Source organism: Nicotiana tabacum, chromosome 7 (assembly GCF_000715075.1).
Source record: "Nicotiana tabacum cultivar K326 chromosome 7, ASM71507v2, whole genome shotgun sequence".
Lineage (NCBI taxonomy): Eukaryota > Viridiplantae > Streptophyta > Magnoliopsida > Solanales > Solanaceae > Nicotiana > Nicotiana tabacum.
In genome coordinates this window covers 35056464-35078884 of record NC_134086.1, presented here as the reverse complement: position 1 = coordinate 35078884, position 22421 = coordinate 35056464, and the positions used below count along the sequence as shown (strand labels likewise).

At 36.1% G+C, this 22421-nt stretch overlaps 2 protein-coding genes across 4 annotated transcripts; one reads left to right on the top strand and one right to left on the bottom strand.

Annotated features, from left to right (window-relative positions):
• The first annotated feature begins 1197 nt into the window (after positions 1-1197).
• Positions 1198-14273, top strand: LOC107824910 (uncharacterized). 3 transcript variants are annotated; one of them, XM_016651716.2, is made up of 10 exons: positions 1198-1428; positions 2003-2113; positions 2217-3193; positions 3989-4640; positions 5047-5130; positions 5834-6031; positions 7171-7256; positions 13483-13582; positions 13825-13923; positions 14007-14273. In XM_016651716.2, exons 3-10 carry the CDS (start codon positions 2220-2222, stop codon positions 14067-14069), a joined length of 2256 nt encoding a protein of 751 aa, XP_016507202.1. In that variant the 5' UTR covers positions 1198-1428; positions 2003-2113; positions 2217-2219; the 3' UTR covers positions 14070-14273. The 3 variants fall into 3 exon arrangements, with proteins under 3 accessions (XP_016507202.1, XP_016507204.1, XP_016507203.1); XM_016651717.2 differs by having other exon boundaries at positions 1261-1428; positions 2009-2113; XM_016651718.2 differs by lacking the exons at positions 13825-13923; positions 14007-14273 and adding an exon at positions 13661-13799.
• Positions 14274-15559: 1286 nt separating this feature from the next.
• LOC107824909 (3-ketoacyl-CoA thiolase 2, peroxisomal) lies at positions 15560-20576 on the bottom strand. Its single transcript, XM_016651715.2, has 14 exons — positions 20236-20576; positions 18482-18558; positions 18208-18292; positions 17991-18117; positions 17800-17898; positions 17649-17716; positions 17424-17531; positions 17266-17343; positions 17042-17174; positions 16868-16964; positions 16564-16687; positions 16379-16487; positions 15994-16077; positions 15560-15876 (listed from the first exon to the last, which is right to left on the bottom strand). The coding sequence occupies exons 1-14, from the start codon at positions 20329-20331 to the stop codon at positions 15767-15769; spliced, it is 1395 nt and encodes a 464-aa protein (XP_016507201.1). The 5' UTR covers positions 20332-20576; the 3' UTR covers positions 15560-15766.
• Between the last annotated feature and the right edge of the window lie 1845 nt (positions 20577-22421).

Genomic DNA, 22421 nt, shown 5'->3' with positions numbered 1-22421 from the left:
CATGGTTCAAAGCTAGCACCATATATTAGATGCAGGTTCGAATCTTATTAGTACTTTTTTTCTTTACTTTCTGCTCCTTTTTCCTAATTTCTTGTATTTTTTCATCTTTTGATTTCCTCTCTTGGTAGAACCATTTTATTATTCATTTAATAATATATATTTCTTTTTCTTTACGTAGATATTCAATATTTTATTTGAATGTAATTTCTCTCTCTCTTTTTTCCATATAATTTTATTGTTTCCATGATTCCTATAATCTTTTATAATGATGGCATCAAAATACATATAAGGGATGTATTTGCTAATTTAAAATTTAATTTAAACTTTGATGCATCTAATCACATCATTCAACAGAGCTAGAAAATTATATCGAATTGGACAAAATTCATTCGGTTTGATGGTCATATATTTATTTATGTACCAAAATTTTTGTAAATTGAACCGAATTAATTCAAAATAGATCGAACCGAACCGAATTAGTTTAAAATGGATCAAACCAATAAAATATATACCCTAATTTATTTTCCTTCACTAATGATAGGTTTGTACTAAAAAGTGATACACATAATCAATAAATCTTGAATCCGACTCTGATTGTGCGACCTTTTAAAAACGAGTAGTCTTCATGTACTAGTTAGGATTCAAGCTCGTGTTGTACGCCTCACTCGTGTTGCTCACATTGGTATAATAGAGATGATGAAGTGAGTTACGTAGCTTAAATGCAAATGTGAGAATTTATATAAGAACGTGAAATACCAGAAAAACCCATTTGACTTAGCTGATTTAGAATAGCTGATAAGCATTAGGTGCTGAAAAATATTTTTAAGTGCTAAAACTGATTTAAAAAATAAGCAGTTACGTATTTAGATATAAGTGCTGAAATTAATAATAAGTAGCTGAAAAACTAGGTATACACAGATTTTTGTTTTAAAAAAAAAGAGTATTTTAGGGATAGAATAGTAAATATTTTGGTCAAACTTAAAGTGCTTATAAGCTGAAATTTGATAAGTTGGGGGACCAACATATAAATTTTGGCTTATTTTTGACTTATAAACACTTTTAATTTTACCAAACGCGTAGATAAGCCAAAAAATACTTATAAGCCAATTTGATCAGGTTATAAGCTTAGTCAAACACCTTCAAATTCATGATTCAAAATTCAAATTATTTACTCCATTAACACAGAGCGTGTCATACACTTCCCACAATTGCAAGTGGAATTACTGCCCGTCAAATTCAAAGAGCCTCAAAGAGTAGATTGGACATTGCACTGCAAACCTCCCCCCTCCACTCCCACCGCCACCACCCACCTCTTCTCTCCATCAAGCCCTAGCGTTTCGTTTGCTCTTTTCTTTTTTCAATATCAAAATTATGATTTTCTATGCATAAATTTTGTGGATTTTACAGAATCAAGAATAATCTTCAAAGGTTTGTTCGTTTTCTATGATTCTATCATTACATTATCGTTAATTTTCATTTGATTTATATGAAAGGCTCCTTTGTTTTTCCTGCTTGAAATACAATTATTTCAACTAGGTAAGAGAAATCTTGAATTTTCAGATTTTCATGTTTCCTTTCTAATGGGGTTTTCCCTTATGTTGGTTATTGGTATTTGCTAAATTTCCCTTTTTTTACTTATATATAGTGATTTGTTGTCTGCAGTAGTATCTTGTTTATAAAAGGTTTAATCTTTAGGGTTACTATATTATTAGGTTTTTCTTTCCTGCTTGAAACACAATTAATTGAATTGGGTAAGCAAAATCTTGAATTTTCAGATTTTTCTGTTTTATTTCTAATGGGATTTACCCTTATGTTGTTTATTGGTATTTGCAAATTTCGTTTTTCCTTACCCTTTTCTGAATTATAACAAGTTTATGAATGGACTTGGGAGATAGTGATATTGTCTGCAGTAGTATTTTGTTTATAAAAGGTTTAATCTTTATGGTTATTGTGTGATTAGGGTTTTACTGCTAAATTAATACCAAGGATAATTGTCTTGTAGGTACAGGTGGTTTCAAGTGTTTTCTATCAGCAGTTTTATTGGATACATTTAAGCCCACACCAACTTATTCGAGCTGTTCTTGTGATTGTCTTTCCTCCAACTTTACTTCTGGTATTGTAACTTGATTCTGCACCTTACATGATATCTGTGCTAATTTTTGGTTAGTTAAATTTGTCCACTGATGCGATATGTCTACTTTTGGCTGTTTGTGCAGATTATGGATCATGTGAACAGCGATAGTCAATTCGATGTTCCTGACACCCCTAATAGATTAGCTGCTAAGGATCTGAATGTGAGGAGTCGTGTCAGCACGGAGAGTGGTTTATCGACATCTGGTCATTCAGGATATGGAAATATTGCTGGTGAACGGAATGAGAATCAAGTTTATGTTAATGGTGTAGGAAAAAGAAGGCTGTTTATGCGTCCGCCAAAAGGTATCAATAGTTCCATGAAATCTGAATTCCATGCGAATTCATCAGCTTCCGGTTTGGGGAATTCTATCCCTTCAAGAAATGGTGTTCATTTTACTAAAGTTTCCTCCATTCCTAATTCCAATGAGAAACATAACTTGCACCTTTCCAAAAGTGAAAACACAGATTCAAAAAGTCAAAAGTCTTCTCAGCAAAACTACCCTGTCGTAGACCTGACAAACAAAAGTGGGTCGGCACATGTATTTGTTAAGGCTCCTACAGTTGGAGCACAGAATGGTGGTCAAGTTGAAAAATGTAGAACACGATCTGCAGCAATGAATGAACACTCTCATTTGCACAAGATGACTCCGTTCATACCATCCAGCATTACCAACAAAGGAAAGGAAACTGATGGTTCAAGTTCTAAATCTCATGGAGAAAAGGATTCTGCCATTGATACGCAGCTTGGACCTCGAAAAGATGGTTCGGCATCTCTTGTTTACTCACCCAGAGTAATTGGGCAGAAAAGATTGGTTCGAAACGGATGTATATCCCCGCATAACATAGCTAAGGCCAAAAAGCCAGCTGTGAAGGAGGACAATGGTGTTTTAACCCATGGGCTAACTGGTACAAGTCTTATGGCATCAACAGCGGTTACAAGCTTAGATGGTGCAAAAGAATTGATGTCTAAAAATGGTATCTCTAGTACATTAAAGGGTAAGGAGGTGATAACGCACTCTTCTCCTTCAAAAGAACATGAAACAGCACATCCATATAGCAGGTGCGTATTTGGTGAATGCTGTCTAAATATTCATAGAGAGACAAATTTAATTCTTATCTGAGAGCAGTTTAGTTCAAATTTACTTGGCTCTCCAAATTGGAAAAGAAAAAAAGAACTTTTCTTTACATCTTCTATGACATAGTTGTCAGAGAGACTAACTCAATCAATTCCCTGCTGAGGGATCTATACTTTGAAGGTTTATGGGGAGCACAGTTTAGCTTGTTTTCATGTGTGGATAGATGCATGGGTTCAACCAGCTGTAGAAAATGATGCATCCATATTCAGATATGCATTTTGACATATTTTTGTTTTGCGTAAACTTATCCAGGAAAAAATATCTGTGTTGTGTGTAACCCTGTTTTGGCTTAGATGAGATGTCTCTAAATGCTTGCTGCATCTTGTTGTATGAGATATTACTACTCCTTTGTTCATAAGTATTGTCATGTGATGTTATTATAGTCATTCTTATTCCTGTGATTTTACTTTATTAATCATAATCATATCTAAGTTTGTGCGAACCAGTTTTCTACCTTTGTCCTCTCCTTATCCATGTTATAAAAGATTTGCAATTTAGTTAGGTGATTTTAGTCGCTTCACCATTTGTCATGCTTTACAAGTTACATTTTCTTATCTATAGTGTAGAATTGTAATGTATAGTAAGCTGCTTACTGTTTTCCTTTGAATTCGGTAGCTTAAGATTCTGGGTTCCTTTTCTTTTGACTGTTACCTCAATGATTAACTCATGTCCTGATAAAGGTCTCATCAGATTTTTTTTCTTTCATTTTATCCTTCCAGAAGGTTGATATCTGTTGATGAGAAAGCAAAGGAAACGAGTGATTCCAGTAGAGATGCGTCCAGAAGCTTTGATGAATCAGGTGGATGGAGAAGTACACGTAACCGTAGTGGGAACATGAACTTGTCTTTGTCCAGTGCGCACAGGACCTTAGATAAGGATAGTGCCTGCTTTGTCACTCACTCCAGTGGGAGTAGGGTGACGAGAAGAGATGATGCAAGCAATGATCACGATTCAGCTTCTATTAGACACGTTTCTGGTGAATCTGCAGAGCCAAAGGAATCCGTTCTTGGACCTCAGCGTACTGCAGTAAACACAGTTAAGAAAAGACTAAAGCAGGGACCTGCTGCAAGCAGCCATGGTGAATGTTCTACATCGGCCTCTGATGATTTAGACATCATTTTACTTGCCTCACCTGAAAGTAGGATTAATACAAGGTCCACCAGAAACAGAAATCATGTTAGTATAGGCGTAGAATCGGTGATTGATGTGGACAGTCCCTCCTCTACCATAAGATATGAAGGCTCTCATGTTGTATGTAGCAGTAGTAGGAATGATGATGCTAGAACCAGACAATTAGAAGCTGATGAAAGGCTGGCACGGGAACTCCAAGAACAATTATATAATGAGGTGCCTTCCTTAGGCGTTGGCGAGGTTCGACTCTTTATGGAGCATGTTTTTAGCTGTTCTCCATCAATATTTAGCTGTTCTTGTCTTCCACACATAGTACCATATCCCTTTATCCATAGATAATATTTGGAATGTTTGAGAAAAAAAATTCAAATAAGTCTTTGTTCTACAATCTGGTCCATTATTTCAACTTCAACTTGAAATAGAGAATTTGAAGTTTGAAAAATCGGTTTGAGGAAGGAGTATTTCAAGTGAAAATAATGCTTTTCATGCACAAAACTTCAAAATTTTTTCCAAGTGAAATTCATGTCCAAGCACAACTTCTTCCAAATACCCTTTTCAACTACAATCTCAAATACTTTATTTAAACTTCAACCAAATTATCCAAACGCCTACTATTTTCTGATGGTTTTGCTTTTCTTTGCAACAGATCAATGGAGATGTAGCCTTGGCTTTAGCGCAGGAGGATCTCCTACATGCTTCCTCTGGGGGAGAGAATCAATTATCCAATCTTGTATGTTGGGTTTCATTACATTTTATTGTCCTCTATGCTTTACATCACTTCGTAGTAAAACATGTGCTACTTAGGTCTAATATTGACTTTGACATCTGACTTTCAATGATTTATACATTATGTTCATGTTTGGGGGCTTTATTATGCGGACTGTTAATTAAGAAGTTATGTTGACTTTCAGTTGAGCTTGGTAATAGTCATAATAATCCTCCTATTCAACTACTTCAACCATTTCTAAGCACCTCATATCTTTTTCGGAACTTCCTCTAGGGGCTGTGTACTTGTTATATGTACCCATTCTCTTGAAATTTTTTACACTTGAATGTGCTCATGTTGGATATATAGCTGTGATCAACGATCATGAGAGTTCGTAATTTGGGTTGTAGCTGTGCAGATTGATTGTTCTTTCTTTGTTATATAACTTTGACTTGCAGCAGATTGAAATTCAAGGTTTTCATTTTTATTTTTTTAAAAAATTTGCTGTGATTGCAGTATCACCTATTTTATGTGTCTTTCTCTTTGAATTTTCTAGTCTAAGCGTGATCTTAAATACATTAGTTTTCAAAATGTGCAAAAAACAAAAGACCTGTAATTCATATTCTGTTTTCATCCTTTAAGAATGTGCCTTGATCTCTGACCGAGTTCTTTTTCTTTTTCCTCTTTTTGTCTTTTTTTCTTTTTGGGACGTGGGGATGTTGTGCAGAGTGGATCATTGGTTGCAAACATACGCAGACGACAATCAAGAAATGCATCCATCACATCTCGCAGAGCTTCTCAAGCTCGGGCTTCCTCATCAAATAGAATGTCAAGGTTGAGGAGCCGTTTCCCTGGACAACCTCGTACAGTCTCATCTTCTAGAGGAAGAAATTCACTATTTCCTCCTAATATGGATGTGGACATGGTATTTATTACTTACATTTTTCCTCGTGACTTTGGTCGCTAATAAAACATTTAGTCTGCTAAAGTTGTATTTCTTGTTATTTTCATGCTGTTTGTGTTCATTTGGCTTTAAGTAATGACTTTTTGTTTCTAAGCTATTTAGGTTGATTCTACAGTAGTTTGTGTTTTAGAAGACCGAGATGATTAGTGTTAAGCAGCTGTGTCATATATTAGCAAAGGAAGAAAGAAAGGACGGGCTATGGAAAATTGAATCTGAGCCGCCTCAGTTTGAGAGTCACTAGCCTATAGAGTTATAAGCAGTCAAATAGAAAGAGAGAAATAGAAAGGTACCTTGGAAATGACAATCACCTACGTTTTCTGAATCTGCTGGAATACCTTAGTCTCCGGTGGTCTTCATTCCAACTTCATCGACCATTAGGCATCATCCTTGTATGCACATCTTGTTCTTATATTATGATTTATCTCCTTTGTTTCCCTACTTTCCAAAAGGACATTTTAAAAGATTTGATATATTTCATTGAAATGTGGAGCAATTATTGCATTATGGGTTATCTTTCCCTTTTGGATGTGTGATTACCCTAGATGGCATCATTGTATGAGTTTGAATGTGTACAATGAAATCCTACTTTGATGTGGGGTTCTTTTATTCTGAATATAAGATTGATATAAATGGAGAGTTAGCTAATTTCATTTAATTCTTTGGTTTGTCAACACATAGTTAAGAAGACAGGATTTGATACAGAGGAGAAAAACATCGCACTTCTTTCTTTTATCTTGATAAACATAAAGAGATCTCATGTTATAATCCTTAACAAAGAACAAACGATTTTCTGCATGCATTTTCTGTTAAGAGAACATCTGTTATGGGACCACAAGCTCACTTAAGCTCTTTATTATCATCCTCACTTGTGTCCTGATTGGTTCTTCCGGTCTCCACCTTTCTGTCTTTGCTCCTTCTGAAAGAAACCCTCACCTCTTCCCATTAAAACTTCAGCGTCAAAGAGATGCTCTTTTCACCTCTCTTATTGAAGGACTTGTTTTAACAGAATGATTAGAATGGGATTTGGGTAATTGCTGAGTATATTTTTTTTTTGTGGGTCCAGCAGTGAATGTGTAATTTACTTTTTCTGAATGTTGCAGAGGATGCATATATTGGAAACATTAGAGGCTTTTAGTAATATGGATGTTGATGGTAACCTCCTTCAGACACAGCGTGACTTCAATGAGTAAGTTTTTATGACTTCAATGAAATTAGCTTGTGTTGCATCAAAATGTAAAAGGAGGCATGGTGACTCAGCGTTCAAAGCTCTGAAACGTATTTTTTTCAATGATATTACTAGAAACTCTGAGGGGTCGTTTGGTAGGGTGCATATGAATAGTGCTGAATAGGGTGTATTAGTTATGCTTGCATTAGTTATGCTGACATCAGTTATGTTGACATATTTCTTATCCAATGTTTGGTTTGATATATTAAAGCATTGCACAATTTCTAAAAGAATTGTTTGTTTACAAAAATACCCTCATAACCAGTCCATCACTTTATCTTTTTAAAAGAAACATATGTTAGAGGAATGTTTTTATATGAAAAAGGTTTTAAAAAATTATTTGATTTGTCTACCTTTGAAGTATAGAACTGAATATTTATTTATAAAAAAGGAAATGTGCTAAGTATTTATTTATCAACTAGGGATGTAATTTTATTTTCCACTTTCTTGGATTATTAGGCAAAGAAAGTTTGAATTAAAAAAAAAGGAAATGAGTTGATTATAGGTGCATTCTAGTACGTATTAGTAGAGTACAGATTTATAAATTTACAATGATGAAACTGGTGGAGGATAGATATAAATAGCGGGAGCAATTTCAGTATCAAACTTTACATCAAACTTGCATTAATATAATAGCATATTTTAATCAAGCATGAATTTTGAAGGCAATTTTATCTTTAACTAAGCTAATGCATGCATTTAAACCCATTGCATTGTTGGTGAGAGAGGAGGCCTCTTTTCCATACTCCTCGATCTGGATTCCTAAGGCGCCCACGAAGGTGTGCTTTTTTGCATGGCTAGCGGCGAGGGGAGTGATTTTGACTGCTGAGAATCTGCGAAAGAGGGGAATTACACTTGTTAGTTGGTGCTATATGTGTAAAAGCTCAGGGGAAGAAGTTGATCATCTTTTGTTGCATTGCCCCGTGTCCTCGGCTTTGTGGAGGGCGATCCTGAACCTTTTTGGTGTTCAATGGGTGATGCCAAGCACTGTAAAGGAAGGTGTGCTTTTTTGCATGGCTAGCGGCGAGGGGAGTGATTTTGACTGCTGAGAATCTGCGAAAGAGGGGAATTACACTTGTTAGTTGGTGCTATATGTGTAAAAGCTCAGGGGAAGAAGTTGATCATCTTTTGTTGCATTGCCCTGTGTCCTCGGCTTTGTGGAGGGCGATCCTGAACCTTTTTGGTGTTCAATGGGTGATGCCAAGCACTGTAAAGGAAATGCTATATAGTTGGGCCGGTTTTTTTTGATGAAGTAAGTTGTATATTAATTAAAAGGCATCCAGAAGATGCAATGATTACAAAAGAAAAGGAGATATCAACTCCTAGGGAGGACAAAAACCTATTACAATACTATGGAGCTGATAAAGTCCAAGAAAAGGTCAGGGTTATACACAGGGGTGTGGTTTACCCAGCAAAAAAGTAAAACTAAACATCTAGCCTTAAGTTTGTGTCTGGCAGTTGAGATGCCATCAAAGCATCTTTGATTCCTCTCTGTCCATATGTACCACAAAATAACAGCAGGAACCATAGACCAGATTCTTTTGATGGACTTATCAACTTTCCAGGAGCTCCAGCTCACAATGGCATCCCTGACATCCCTAGGCATGGTCCAATGTAGACCAAAAAGTGAAATAAATATTGACCAAATGTCTGCCTCAACTGTACAGTGGAGGAACAGGTGATTGATTGTTTCATGATTGCTAAGGAACATATGGCATCTGTTGGCTAGTTGGAAACCCCTTCTGAGAAGGTTATCCTGAGTTAGACAAGCACCCTGTAGAGTTATCCAACAGAAACCACTGACCTTAGGGGGAATTTTTATCTTCCAGATCACTTTCCATGGCCACTGGTCAATCAAAGCTTTGTTAGAGCTCAAGTTGTAATAGCTTCCTTTGACTGAATAGGAACCCCCTCTACTGTTGCCCCATTTAAGTTTGTCTCTGTCTTGGTCGTTGATGGAGATGTTCTGGAGGCTGCCAAGAAGAGCTAGCAAATCCTCTATTTCCCAATCATTTAGGTTTCTTCTTAATCTTGGGCTCCAAGTGTTCTCCTCCCAGTTTTGGGCAACTGTAGAGTTTGGGTTAGTTGCAACTGAAAAAAGTGTTGGGTAAGCGTCCTTCAAAGTACTTTGACCATACCAAGGATCCTTCCAAAATAGGATTGTGTTCCCCACTGCCAACCTGGAGAGTTGTATTAAGAGTGAAAGTGTTCCACAGCTTCCTGATACCCTTCCAAAATAGCTGGGCCGGTTTCCGTAGAAGAAGAAAGCAAAAGGCGTGGAAGTTCGCCCCGTTAGCTCTCATGTGGATAGTTTGGGGGGGAGAGAAATAAGAGAGCTTTTGAGGGGATTGAGTCTCCTTTTTCACATCTTAAGAATAGTCTTTTATCTTTGATCGCTTTTTGGTGCACTCATATAGCCCCTATTTGTATAGAAGATTGGGCGTCTTTTGTAGAAAATCATGTTCTGATGTAAATTCTCTACTTTTTGGTATACTTCTTGTATACGGGAGTTCTCTCCCTTTTGATTAATACAATTTACCTTATCAAAAAAAAAAAAAACTGGGCTTGTGCTTCATGGAACAAAGCATACAGAGTAAACATATATGAAATGACAGGAAACATGTTTCTTTTTGAATTTCCAAACAGATTCATGGCAGAGCAGATTGTGCAAGGAGACCCACTTTAGCAGATATAAGGCGATGGGCTAGTGCTTCATGGAACAAAGCATACGGAGTAAACATATATGAAATGACAGGAAACATGTTTCTTTTTGAATTTCCAAACAGATTCATGGCAGAGCAGATTGTGCAAGGAGAATGGCTTTGTTCCGTATGCTTTGTTCCATGAAGATCTTTTGAATTCTCAGGAAGACCTGATTACATTTTAGCTTGCAAGTTAAAAGCTCTCAAGGGCAAGCTAAAAGGTTGGAGCAGAAGTTACGAAGGCAATTTGGGACTGCAGAAATCAAAAATGCTAAGTCAACTAGCAGATTTTGAGACAACGCAACAACTAAGAGCGTTGACAGAGGAGGAATCAGTCAGGAAAGCAGCCACTCTAATGGAGATTGAGGTGCAACTCAAGAATGAAGAATTTGCATGGAGACAAAAATCAAGAGCTTTGTGGCTCAAAGAAGGGGATAGGAATACAAAATTTTTCCATCGGACTGCAAATGCACGCAAGAGAAACAACAACATTGACCAAATAATGATTCGACATGAAGTAATCGAGGATCCAGAAAGAATAGAGAACGAGATCATAGAATTCTTACAAGGAGCTATACACAGAACCTGAACAGTGGAGACCAACAGTCAATTTCGAAAATAGTCCAAGCATTTCTGAATTGGAAAGGGAGTCTTTACAGAGTAACTTTGAGGAACAAGAAGTGCTGAGCAGTCTGAAGATGTGTGCAAGTGACAAGGCTCCAGGTCCAGATGGATACACAATGGGTTTTTTCAGAAAGTGTTGGGACATTTTGAAGGAAGATATCATGGCGGCTTTTAACAACTTCCATTCACAGGAGATGTTCGAGAAAAGCTTCAATGCAACATATATAGCATTGATTCCAAAGAAGACAGGTGCGAAAGAATTGAGAGATTTCAGACCGATCAGTCTGATAGGGAGCTTCTACAAACTGCTCTCAAAAGTTTTAACTGAAAGACTTAAGAGGGTGGTTGGGAAACTTGTTGATGCTCAACAAATGGCGTTCATCAAAGGAAGACAAATAATTGATGCAGTGATGATTGCCAATGAAGCTGTGGATTCAAGAATAAAAAAGAAAGAACCTGGAATCTTATGCAAATTGGATATCGAGAAGGCCTATGATCATGTGAACTGGAGCTTCCTACTAAGAATGTTAGAACAAATGGGTTTTGGGCAAAAATGGATTAGATGGATGAAATTTTGCATATCTACTGTGAAATTCTCCATTCTTATAAATGGAAGTCCTAAAGGTTATTTTCACTCACACAGAGGTCTCAGACAAGGTGATCCTTTATCTCCCTTTCTATTCATCATAGCCATGGAAGGATTGAACAACATGATCAAAACGGCTAAAGTCAATGGATGGGTTAAAGGCTTTGAGGTAAACAGGAGTGGGGCTAACAATCTAGAGATCACACATCTCCAATATGCTGATGATACTCTAGTCTTCTGTGATGCTGAAAAAGACCAACTTAGATTCTTAAGGATCATTTTGGTTTTATTTGAAGGAGTATCAGGTTTACACATTAACTGGAGAAAGAGCAATATTTTTCCCATTAATGAAGTTAACAACATGGGGCAACTGACTCAGATATTGGGAGGAGAAGTTGGGTCCCTACCAACTGTTTACCTTGGGATGCCTCTTGGTGCAAGATCCAAATCAAAAGAAATCTGGAATTCAGTCATAGAAAAGTGTGAGAAGAAGTTGTCAAGATGGAAATCGCAGTACCTATCATTGGGGGTAGGCTAGTTCTAATCAACTCAGTATTAGACTCTCTACCTACTTACATGATGTCTTTGTTCCCAATTCCAGCAGGCATTTTACAGAGATTGGACAAACTCCGAAGAACATTCATCTGGCAAGGCAATAAGGAGAAAAAGGTCTTCCATTTAGTCAATTGGAAGACATTATGGATAAAAAACAAGGTGGATTAGGATAAGGAATTTGAAGAACCAAAGCAAGGCTCTTAGAATTAAATGGTTATGGAAGTACTCTAAAGAACCCCAATCTTTATGGGCCAAAGTGATCAAAGCAAAGTATGGTGAAGAAAACAACTGGGTGTCAAAAAAAGTCAGTACATCATATGGAGTAAGTGTGTGGAAATCCATCAGAGAACTTTGGCCAATAATGAAGAATCACTCCTCCATAAGAGTGACCAACGAAAGGAACACATCTTTTTGGAATGATAACTGGCTAGGAATGGGAAGCTTAAAGGAAAGATACTCAGATATGTTCGATTTAGCACAAAACCAGCATAAGACAGTCGCTGATATGAGGAGTTGTCAAGGATGAGAAATAGCTCTAAGAAGACAGCTGAATGACTGAGAGATAACAAGATTAACTGACCTCTACAAAGAGCCGGAAACATTTACAGGACTACAGGAAGGTTTGGATTCAATATGGTGGAAGAGGCACAACAAAGGGATTTACCGAGTGAAGGATGCATATAAGATTTTGAATCATGATAATCAACAGGTAGACACATGGCCTTGGAAACATATATGGAAAACAAAGATTCCATACAAGGTAGCCTGCTTCACTTGGCTACTAGCAAAGGAGGCGGTTTTAACCCAGGATAATCTCATAAAAAGGGGAATTTCTCTGTGTTCAAGATGTTTTCTGTGTGGGGAAAATGCAGAAACTGTCAACCATTTGTTTCTACACTGCAAGATTACAGACCAACTATGGAAAATCTTTATTAGTCTTAGGGGTATTTCTTGGTCAATGCCATACAGGATTAAAGATGTCATTTATAGCTGGGAGGAAGCTGGAGCTGAAGCAACTAGCAGAGATAGATGGAGGACTGTTCCGGCATGTATTTGGTGGACAGTCTGGAGGGAAAGGAATACTAGATGTTTTGAAGACAGAAGCAATTCACTGCAGAAGATCAAACTCAATTGTATTCTTCTATTTTGTTTTTGGTGCAAACAGATGTACACAGAAGATACATTGACAATCATAGACATACTAGGATCATGCTAGGTCTCAAATTAGAATATCTATAAATTCTCTCTATGTAAATTTGGTTTTCAGTGCAACCTATGTACTGATTTTTATAATATATACAATAGTTACCAATTCAATAAAAAAATACCATGGATTCCTATGCATTAGTTATGCATAGGATAATACCAAATAGGGTGCATAACTAATGCATAAGATCAAAAAGTGTACCAAACAAGGTACTATTATTAATACACAAAACTAATGCATGCATTATTTTATCTAATGCATCCTACCAAACTACCCCTAAGTAAGATAATTTTATTCTCTCTGAAGTTAAGGTGCAAGGGTATGTGTCATCCGAGGGAATGAACTAATCTATGTACTATACCTTATCAAAAAAACTAATATATGTAATATTGTCTTCTTTGTTCTTTACGTTATCTACCCTTTTACTGGCGAGGTCATCTCATTTTTTAGCGTCTTGTTTTGGACAAGATGTATATCGTGCTTTCTAACATGTCCTTCCCTTCTCTGGTTTAGGAATGACTATGAAATGCTATTGGCTCTTGATGAGAACAACCACCAACACGGTGGTGCATCTGTACGACAAATCAACGACTTACCACAGTCAACAGTTCAGGTAACTAGGATCTCCTTGTGTTATTGAATTCTTACCTAAGATTAACACTGTTGTATATCCTTGACATTCTTACTATAGTAAAGGAGCACACATGCAACAGTTGTGCGCAATACAGGCATCCATCTGTTATCCACACTTGGAACATCGTTGCGAGGGTAGAGCATAGATGTTGGTTTGCCTGCGGCTGCTTAAAGCCGTGAGTAGCTGGAATTGCATTGCTTACCCTCTTTGGTTCCTTGCAGAATGAGAGTCTTCAAGAAGCATGTGCAGTTTGTCTTGAAACTCCTACTGTGGGGGACGTGATCCGCCATCTTCCTTGCTTACACAAGTTTCACAAAGATGTAAACTTCTGGATTTTCTTGCTGATTATTTTGTTTTTTTGTCAACGCAACCAAATTTATAACCCCCATTGAACTTACTGCAGTGCATTGATCCATGGCTGAGGAGAAAAGCATCATGTCCAGTTTGCAAGTGTTCGATAACATAACCTGCTTTAGAGATGATATAGTTGGCATGTTTTGGCAGTTGCAGCTAGATTCTGATATAATCTTTTTGTTTCTTTGGAGGTTGATCAGAACAAATGCCTTATTTTGCTATATAGTTTTCTGCAATTACTTTTCTATGCTTATTTTTCTAAAGATGCATAATTTGATGTTACATTTAACGACGGAAAAATGGAATAATTACCAAATACAAATGTTCGATTCTATGAGGAGGTTGATGAGCGCATACTAGTTGTTGGTGTGTACTCTGTACGAAGTAGTCGGATGAAACTTCATTTTGAATTTCCTACGTTCAAAGTTATCTGAGATGAATATGAGTTTTACGTTGACGAATTAGCTATTGAATTGATTAAATATTATAAAATATATCTTTGCATGCCAATTTGTTTTCCTCCACAAAAATTCAAGACCATCATCCATTTGTACTTCCTAATTTTCAGCGAACATGCATATTGGAGGATTATTGCTTGGCGTGTCCCCAAATGAGACTGGTCTTAGCTGAACGTTCTCATAATTAAAGATATTTATTAAATGGACCCCTTCAGCTCCTTTTTCTCCATCTCTTCTCTTCACCAAGAACACCATAATTCTTCAATTTTAGAAACTTAAAATTCTTCTTTGGGGTTGAAAATTCGAAGTTAACTTGAGTGTTGATTATTTATGCTTAAACTTCTAATTTAAACACTAATGTAGTAATTTATTTTTAAGATCTCAAAACTCCATTGTTGGTTTGAAATATTTAATCAATTATAAAGTGTTGAAGAAGACAAAGAAAGTCTTCTTAAATATGTATTATTTGACTAAATTGATAATTGAGGATCGTTTGTGTTAGTGTTTGAAGACTTTGTGTCAAATTTGAGATCATCTGAATTAGAGTAATTTGATCTAAATTAAAACTAAAAAATCGAACAACATTTTATTGAGCAACACATAAAAATTATGCTACAAACTTTAATGAATAATTTAACAGATAGGTCGATTGCTGTGATTACGCCAATCTGCTAAATTTGGTAAACCATGCAAGTAGTTGTTAACTTGTTATGAACAATTAACAATATAGGTAAAATAAATATAGCATCAATTCTACCGGAAAGTCCCTAGAGAGCTGCAAGATTTTGGAGGTTATTTTTCAAATAAATCTAAAAATGGACAATTTTAAAGATGCTCCGTTATAGGGTCATTCCTATCAATCACCCTAATTTTAACTGCTTGTCTCACACACAAAATTGTCTCAAGTCTTTGTAGCAAGACTTCAAATTGGACAAAAAGAAAGGGGAAATTGGAAGGAAAGATGAAATATGACTATTAACTGATCCAACATATTCCCCCAAACACATTCCATTGTTTTCTCCAATGCATAATAAGAACTACTAGAAAAGAGTAGTTTCTTTTATACTACGAATGATCTTTTCTGATTTTGAAGGAGACGAGACATATGGAATACTGAAAAGCAATACATTAGACTTTCGGAATATTGGAACACAAAACATATAAAGCATACCATGAAACACCAAAGCAATTCTCAAAAGTACCAAGGCCAATCCAGCCGACAACTGCAAAACCAATGCAATTTTACAACCTATCTTTTTCCAAGAAAATGTCTCAAAGCTTACTATGATTTATTGTTGTTCCTTCTCTGTAAATATTATTAAATGAAACGACTATCGTGCATCCCTACTGTTTATAGAGCATCTTTAGATAAAAGATTGTGGCTTCCAATTTTTCGCGCATTGCATAGCTCATCACAGGAGTCTCCTCTTTCAAAGACAGCAGCTGCCCCCATTCCAGTGCCTGTTGGGGATTGCAAAAAAAAGTTAACATCAGAAAAAGGTTGATGAGACATTCTATTTTCAGGGTTTTGGGCGCCGAGAGGTGGGAGGGATCAAAAAGGGAGAGAATTGAACATACCTATGCACATGGACACCACACCGAATCGGCAGTCCTTTCCACGACGTTTCATCTCGTGCAACAGAGTTGCAACACATCGTGCTCCTGTTTTGACATAGAGAAGTATCTCATGAGAATGATCATTCAACACGGTACGTTAGCAATCAACACGGTACGTTAGCAAAGAGAAGCCCCATATGTACTCAAACAGGATTGATCTGATAGATTGTTGTTAGAGCTGATAAGATAGAGCAAAAAGGTACCGTCCCATATACCTATTGATCAACTGACTGACGACAAACCACTGTTAAACTCACAACAAAAGGAATGTAGTACAACACATGTTCATACATGAAGCTTATAATTCACCCCCGTGATTATTATTCTATGAAATGATCTAATTTACCTGTAGCACCCAAAGGATGCCCAAGGGCCATTGCCCCTCCGTTAACGTTGATCTTCTCTGGGTCAAGTTCCAGCTTCTTACGGCAGTAGACATATTGTGATGCGAATGCCTAAACAAGAGCCATAGTCAAGAAATTGTACTCTACGCATATAAGACGGGAGAGCTGATGAATTTATGTAAATTACCTCATTTATCTCAAAGAGATCAATATCTTCAAGTTCAAGGCCTGCGGACTTGACAGCAGCAGGAATTGCAACAGCTGGGCCAATTCCCATAATAGCAGGGTCTACACCCACGGCAGCAAAGGTCCTGCATGAACACTGGGTGTTAGTTCTCATTTAAGACAAACACCAATAATAGAATAAAGATGCAAAAAGTATACTGTCGTCAGCTGACTAAGGTCAAGGCATGAGAAGGAGGACTCATGACGAAAACCACTAACGTGGAGAAAACCAAAAGGCACTCACTGCAAGTAACGTTACTACAGACCTGAATACACCAAGGATAGGAAGTCCCTTTTGCATTGCAATACTTCTTTTCATAAGAAGTACAGCTCCAGCACCATCAGTGACTTGGCTAGAGTTCCCTGCAGTGAAGAGGAAAACTTTATTAACCAAACTCAAAATTAAAATTACATTACAGACCCAAAGACTACCAAATTACCAGCAGTAGTAGTTCCACTCTTCTTGAACACTGGCTTTAACTTTGCCAAGTCTGAAACAGAGGCATTTGGCCGTATACCATCATCAACAGAGATCGTTACCGGTGTCTCATCTCCGGTTTTTGGATCAACAATCTTAAACAGAAGACAGCCAAAAACGTAAGAGGGCAGTTGATATAGCTATGAATGGATACCTCACTGATTAAAATGCAGACAGGGATATTACCTTTGTGGGTACAGGAATTATTTCATCTTTGAATTTTCCGGAAGCAGAGGCTGCAGCAGCCTTACGATGCGAATCAACCTAGCAACAGAAATAAAAGCGAGATGAGAATATACGCCACATAGACATGATCATAAATTGAGGGGTCTATTTAAACTTACTGCAGCCTGGTCTTGTTCCTGCCTTGTCACACCAAAACGATGTGCTACATTCTCAGAAGTAATACCCATAGGAAGAAGACAGTCTTGAGCTTGTGCCATCATCTTAACCTGAGATCAAATGTTACAGGTTATGCTAATCCTTCCAATAGAACTCATCTCTAAAGAAAATAAGCCTAACAATATAAAACAAAAGAATACATATTTTTCATAGAACAAGGGGCATACTTTTGGGTTGACTGATCCTTCCCAAGCCATTGGGTTTGTGGTCATAGACTCCAATCCGGCACCAATACCTGAATTGTGGGAGATAAGTTGTCCAAACATTAGAAATGAGAGAGAAACCGTATCCATGGGATAGAAGGAAATGGCAACACACCAATGTCATAAAATCCAGCTTTAATAGCTGCAGCTACATCAGCAACTGCTTGAAGGCCTGATGAACATTGCCGGTTTACAGTTCTAACTGGCACAGTTTCTGCTCGAGAGAAGAGAAATGAGCATATATTGGAATAAGAACCTCATACATGAAATGACGAATTTCATGTCATGACGTACTAATAAACCTACCAGGAAAACCAGCATAAAACGCAGCCATCCTGCACTCGCTTGCTCTCTGAGAACCTGGGGCCAACACGGTGCCGACAACGATATCCCCAATTTCACTAGGGCTCACATTAGTCTTTTCCATCAATGCCTATAGAGAAGATTAAAGGAAGACCTAAGGGTAAATATCTTTGTTGATCTTGATTAACATCAACACACGACAAAGCTCAGTGTGACGCACCTTTAGAACTGGAGCAAGTAGATCATCAGGATAAGTATCCTTGAAGCCTCCTCTCTTTGCTTTGCAAAGAGGAGTCCTATATGCACTGCAAGGAACAAAAAGATTCTCACGGTAAGGATAAAGTCCATTGATCCAAGAAAACCACATATATCATATCAATGAGAAGTTAAACAAAATCATGAAAGTATGAAAAAGCAAGAGAACAGTGCAAAGGTGCAAATCGGGTGAACTCAAAAGCTGAATCTAGAGATGGTTATCAACTATAACTACTTACGCGACTATGACGACATCATCTCCAAAGACAGAGGTCCTTTGGTAAGCAGCACTGTCTCCAGCAGAGCATACAGATGCCTGGTTTAAAATTGAGAACGTAAATAACAAAAGTATAATCTATCTCTCTTTTAGGACACCAGATGTTTGAAATTAAGACAAACCTATTCACCACTCAACAAAGTAATGGACGTTGACAGCGGAAGGAGTGTTCAAGAACAAACCAACTAACCGAAAATACCTAGAGACTAGTATAGTATAACAATAAACATGTCACAAACTTAACTGAATATTCCTGTATACTGTAGTGACTAAACATCTAACGAACATAGTTTTGAACAGGATTAAACATAACAAAGGCACATCCACCATCAGACATGAAGGATTTCAGCACTTTTTGTCCCTTAAATATTATCTGCTTCACACAGTCGGATTTAAAACTTCCTCAGATTTTACACTGATCAATCGTAAAAATATTTCCTAATATCTAAAAATAGAACTCAGCAATGAAACTAATAAATCACGCTTTGCGTCCATTTTATACACATGTATTCTTACTACTAATTTGTAAGTTTGTAGACATTCAAGAGAATTGAAGAAAAAGAACAAAGCAAGTAGATTTTACAAAGAGAGACGCTACAACCTAATTGGGAAAGAATGAACTTGAAAAGATTGTCATCCATGATAGGCTTTTCTTTTCCAATTATTTTACTCCTGACTGTTTTTAACTGCGGGCAGAGTCTAAGAAAGAAATACAGACATTTGAAACTTGTCATTAAAAACAAGCCATATAGACATTAGTAGGGCTACAAAATCGTCTCATTAAGGGTATAATCAAGAGTTTAAAGTTCCATTTCTTCTGAATGTAGAAATTTGTCATAATTTTTCTGACACAAAAAAAGAAGTATCACATAAATTGGGATAGACGGAGTATCCATTACAACTATACCAGAGTTCCACTCCAAATAATAAATGAAATTAATAAGTCATCAGATCTGCTGGAAAATAATATTTCTACTAATGGCAAAAAAGCACACGGAATAACTCTGATCTTGACCCCTCCCAAAACATGAAAACAATTAATAACTTCTTATATCCTCAAAATTCAACCATATACCCTCATAAAAACTACTCAACTACCTATCCACCAGTCTCAAAATTTCGCTCAAAACATATACAAAAACATAACTTTAGCTCAAAATTCAATTTACAGATCAAAATCCACCATACCCACATAAAAACAACTCAACGACCTGCCCACAAGACTCAACCTTTTAGCTCAAAACCATACACAAACCCAATAAAACCATGTACAAAAACATAACTTTAGCTCAAAACTTGAATCTTCAGATCAAAATAAAAAAGACCACATCAAAATCAATCAATAAAACAATGGAACAAAACATACCCAATAAATCAAACTGAAATTCAAGAACAAAACAAATTGAATTCAGAATTGAATGAAAACAAGACTTGAACTGTAGCTCAAGACTTCAATCTACAGATCAAAATAAAAAAATATCCACATCCACACCAAACAATCAGGAAAAGAATAATTCAAAAAATACCCAACAAACCAAATTGAAATTCATTTATAGAACAAACTGAATCAAAGGTTGAATTGAAAAGAAGAAACAAAACACAGCCACCAAAAATAGAAAATCAAGAAACAAAAACAAATCAAAAATAGAATTTTGTTAAAAAAGAAAAAAACAAACACACCAAAACACTAAATTGAAATTGGAAAAAAGAACTCACAGCAATGGATGATTCAATATTTTCCAAAGAAGAAGAAGTTTGAGAAGGACGAAGGTGTTGGAGAAGAACTCTTTGTCTCTCAATTGCTTTCTCCATTTGATCTCAAGATTATTTTTTAGTACAAATTACTCTAAAAATTGATTAGGATATTTTTGAGCTAGTTTTCTACTTCGTGTCTGCTTATATAGGGAAAGAGGGTCGGTTTGTGTATTGGGAGTTGCAAAAACGTGAAAGTTTATCTAGAAAGGATGGGTATAATGAAGAATTTCTTTTCTTTTTTTGGTGCAAATAATGAAGAAAGATAAAGTTGGTGACGCTGTGCTGATATTTTTTCCAATTCTGGGGAGGTAAATGACAAATTTTCGCAATTATTTTAAGTCTTCAAACTACTCTTTTCAAGCCACTGACATACACGCGCCAGTTCTCTCGTTTGTAAAAATCTACACGCATTGAAGTATATATCAAATTATTAGAATAAATACAAAATATGTGTCTCATATAAGTTTTTTTTCACATTTAATCATAAAATTAAATAATATATATTTTTAAATATTTTATAGTTAAATTTTAATTATTATTTGTAAATATCACATACAAATAAATATTTTTTTTCTTGTTTGATTGTTACAAATTATTGATAAAATTCTTTTCCAGAATAATTTTCAAGCAATATGTTTCAAATTATTTGGTATCATTTGACTAAAGAGGAATTTAAAAAGGAATTAAGACTTGTAATACATTAATCTTTATGCTCAAATATCAAACGTATCATTTTATATGATGAAAGATGGTTGGTTGATCACAAGTATCAAAAACATCAACGCGATATACGTATAATTTAGAATTTTTGCATATATTTCATCATAATTAAATAAATGAACTTCGTAATTTGTTCTAATTCAAAAGCTCAATTAATTACTGTTAGAGAAATTATAAAAAAAAATGATTCATGCCCATATTTCTATTGGCCGTGTTATTGTGTTTTACAAATTCATCTTCTTCTTTTTCCTTTCCTTGTAATAATTCTAATATTTAGAAGGATAAAAGAAAAGACAGATATATAAATTGAAAGTTGCAACACACGCGCCATTAGGAAGAATGATGAAAGAGGACATAGAGATGCGTGCCGAAGAGAGAAATTAAAACGGGTTTTCCTCATCTGAAAGCTCACCAATTACGTATCTGTCCAGTCGTTAAATTAACGGCTCTGATTTACCAAATTATTTGGCGAACTAATAGATGATGATGATGTTGTGGCAGCTCTTTCTTTTTCATTCACATGGTATTATGAGAATTTTGACCATTTTAGCCGGTCAACTTGATACTTTTAAGTTTTAAAAAAAACGTTAAGAAAGTAATTTTGAAGAAATATTTGCGTAAAAACAAAAAAAAACGTTAAGAATGTTATAAAACCATAAAAGTAGAAGAACAATATTGCAGAGAAAGAAAGAGGAAATCCTTATTGAATTTTGGGATGATTTACAATAAGGTAAGACCCCTTTATTTATAGAGGAAAAATGACTTAGCCACAAAGTAAAACTCTCTACAAGATACACATTCATTCTGAATAGAATTTTATTCATAACACTTCCCCTTAGTGTCTACTCGATAAGTAATGTGCCTCGTTAAAACCTTAACTAAAATAAAACCCAACGGGAAAAAAAATCTAGAAAAGGAAAAAGAGTACACATATCTGATAATACGCCTTTTGGTTGCCTCGTTAAAAACCTTTCAAGGAAAACCCAGTGGGACAAAACTTTGTAAGGGAAAAAGAGTGCAACGCGCATTAACTCCCCCTGATGAAAGCATCAATTCACATCCTTGAGCCTTCACATCCCGATTTTGTACACTAGCTTCTTGAAGGTTGACGTTGGTAGAGATTTTGTGAACAAATCAGTCATATTATCACTTGAACGAATCTGTTGCACATTGATATCACCATTCTTTTGAAGATTATGTGTGAAAATAACTTTGGTAAAATGTGCTTTGTCCTATCTCCTTTTATGAATCCTCCCTTCAATTGAGCTATGCAGGCTGCATTGTCTTCATACAAAATTGTGGGTAACTTGTCACATTTCAAACCACATTTGTCTCGAATAAGATGTATTATAGACCCCAACCACACACACTCTCGACTTGCTTCATGAATAACAATTATCTCGGCATGATTAGATGAAGTAGCCACA

What these genes read in the sequence shown, in the direction of transcription:
- LOC107824910 (XM_016651716.2), top strand. Translation starts at nt 2,220, where the DNA reads ATGGATCATGTGAACAGCGATAGTCAATTCGATGTTCCTGACACCCCT. An exon ending in AGAATCAATTATCCAATCTT is followed by an intron (nt 5,131 to 5,833) that starts GTATGTTGGGTT and finishes GATGTTGTGCAG; the next exon opens with AGTGGATCATTGGTTGCAAA. An exon ending in CTAATATGGATGTGGACATG is followed by an intron (nt 6,032 to 7,170) that starts GTATTTATTACT and finishes TGAATGTTGCAG; the next exon opens with AGGATGCATATATTGGAAAC.
- LOC107824909 (XM_016651715.2), bottom strand. Translation starts at nt 20,331, where the DNA reads ATGGAGAAAGCAATTGAGAGACAAAGAGTTCTTCTCCAACACCTTCGT. An exon ending in CCTATCCTTGGTGTATTCAG is followed by an intron (nt 16,688 to 16,867) that starts GTCTGTAGTAAC and finishes GTGTTCATGCAG; the next exon opens with GACCTTTGCTGCCGTGGGTG. An exon ending in TGTGGTGTCCATGTGCATAG is followed by an intron (nt 15,877 to 15,993) that starts GTATGTTCAATT and finishes AATCCCCAACAG; the next exon opens with GCACTGGAATGGGGGCAGCT.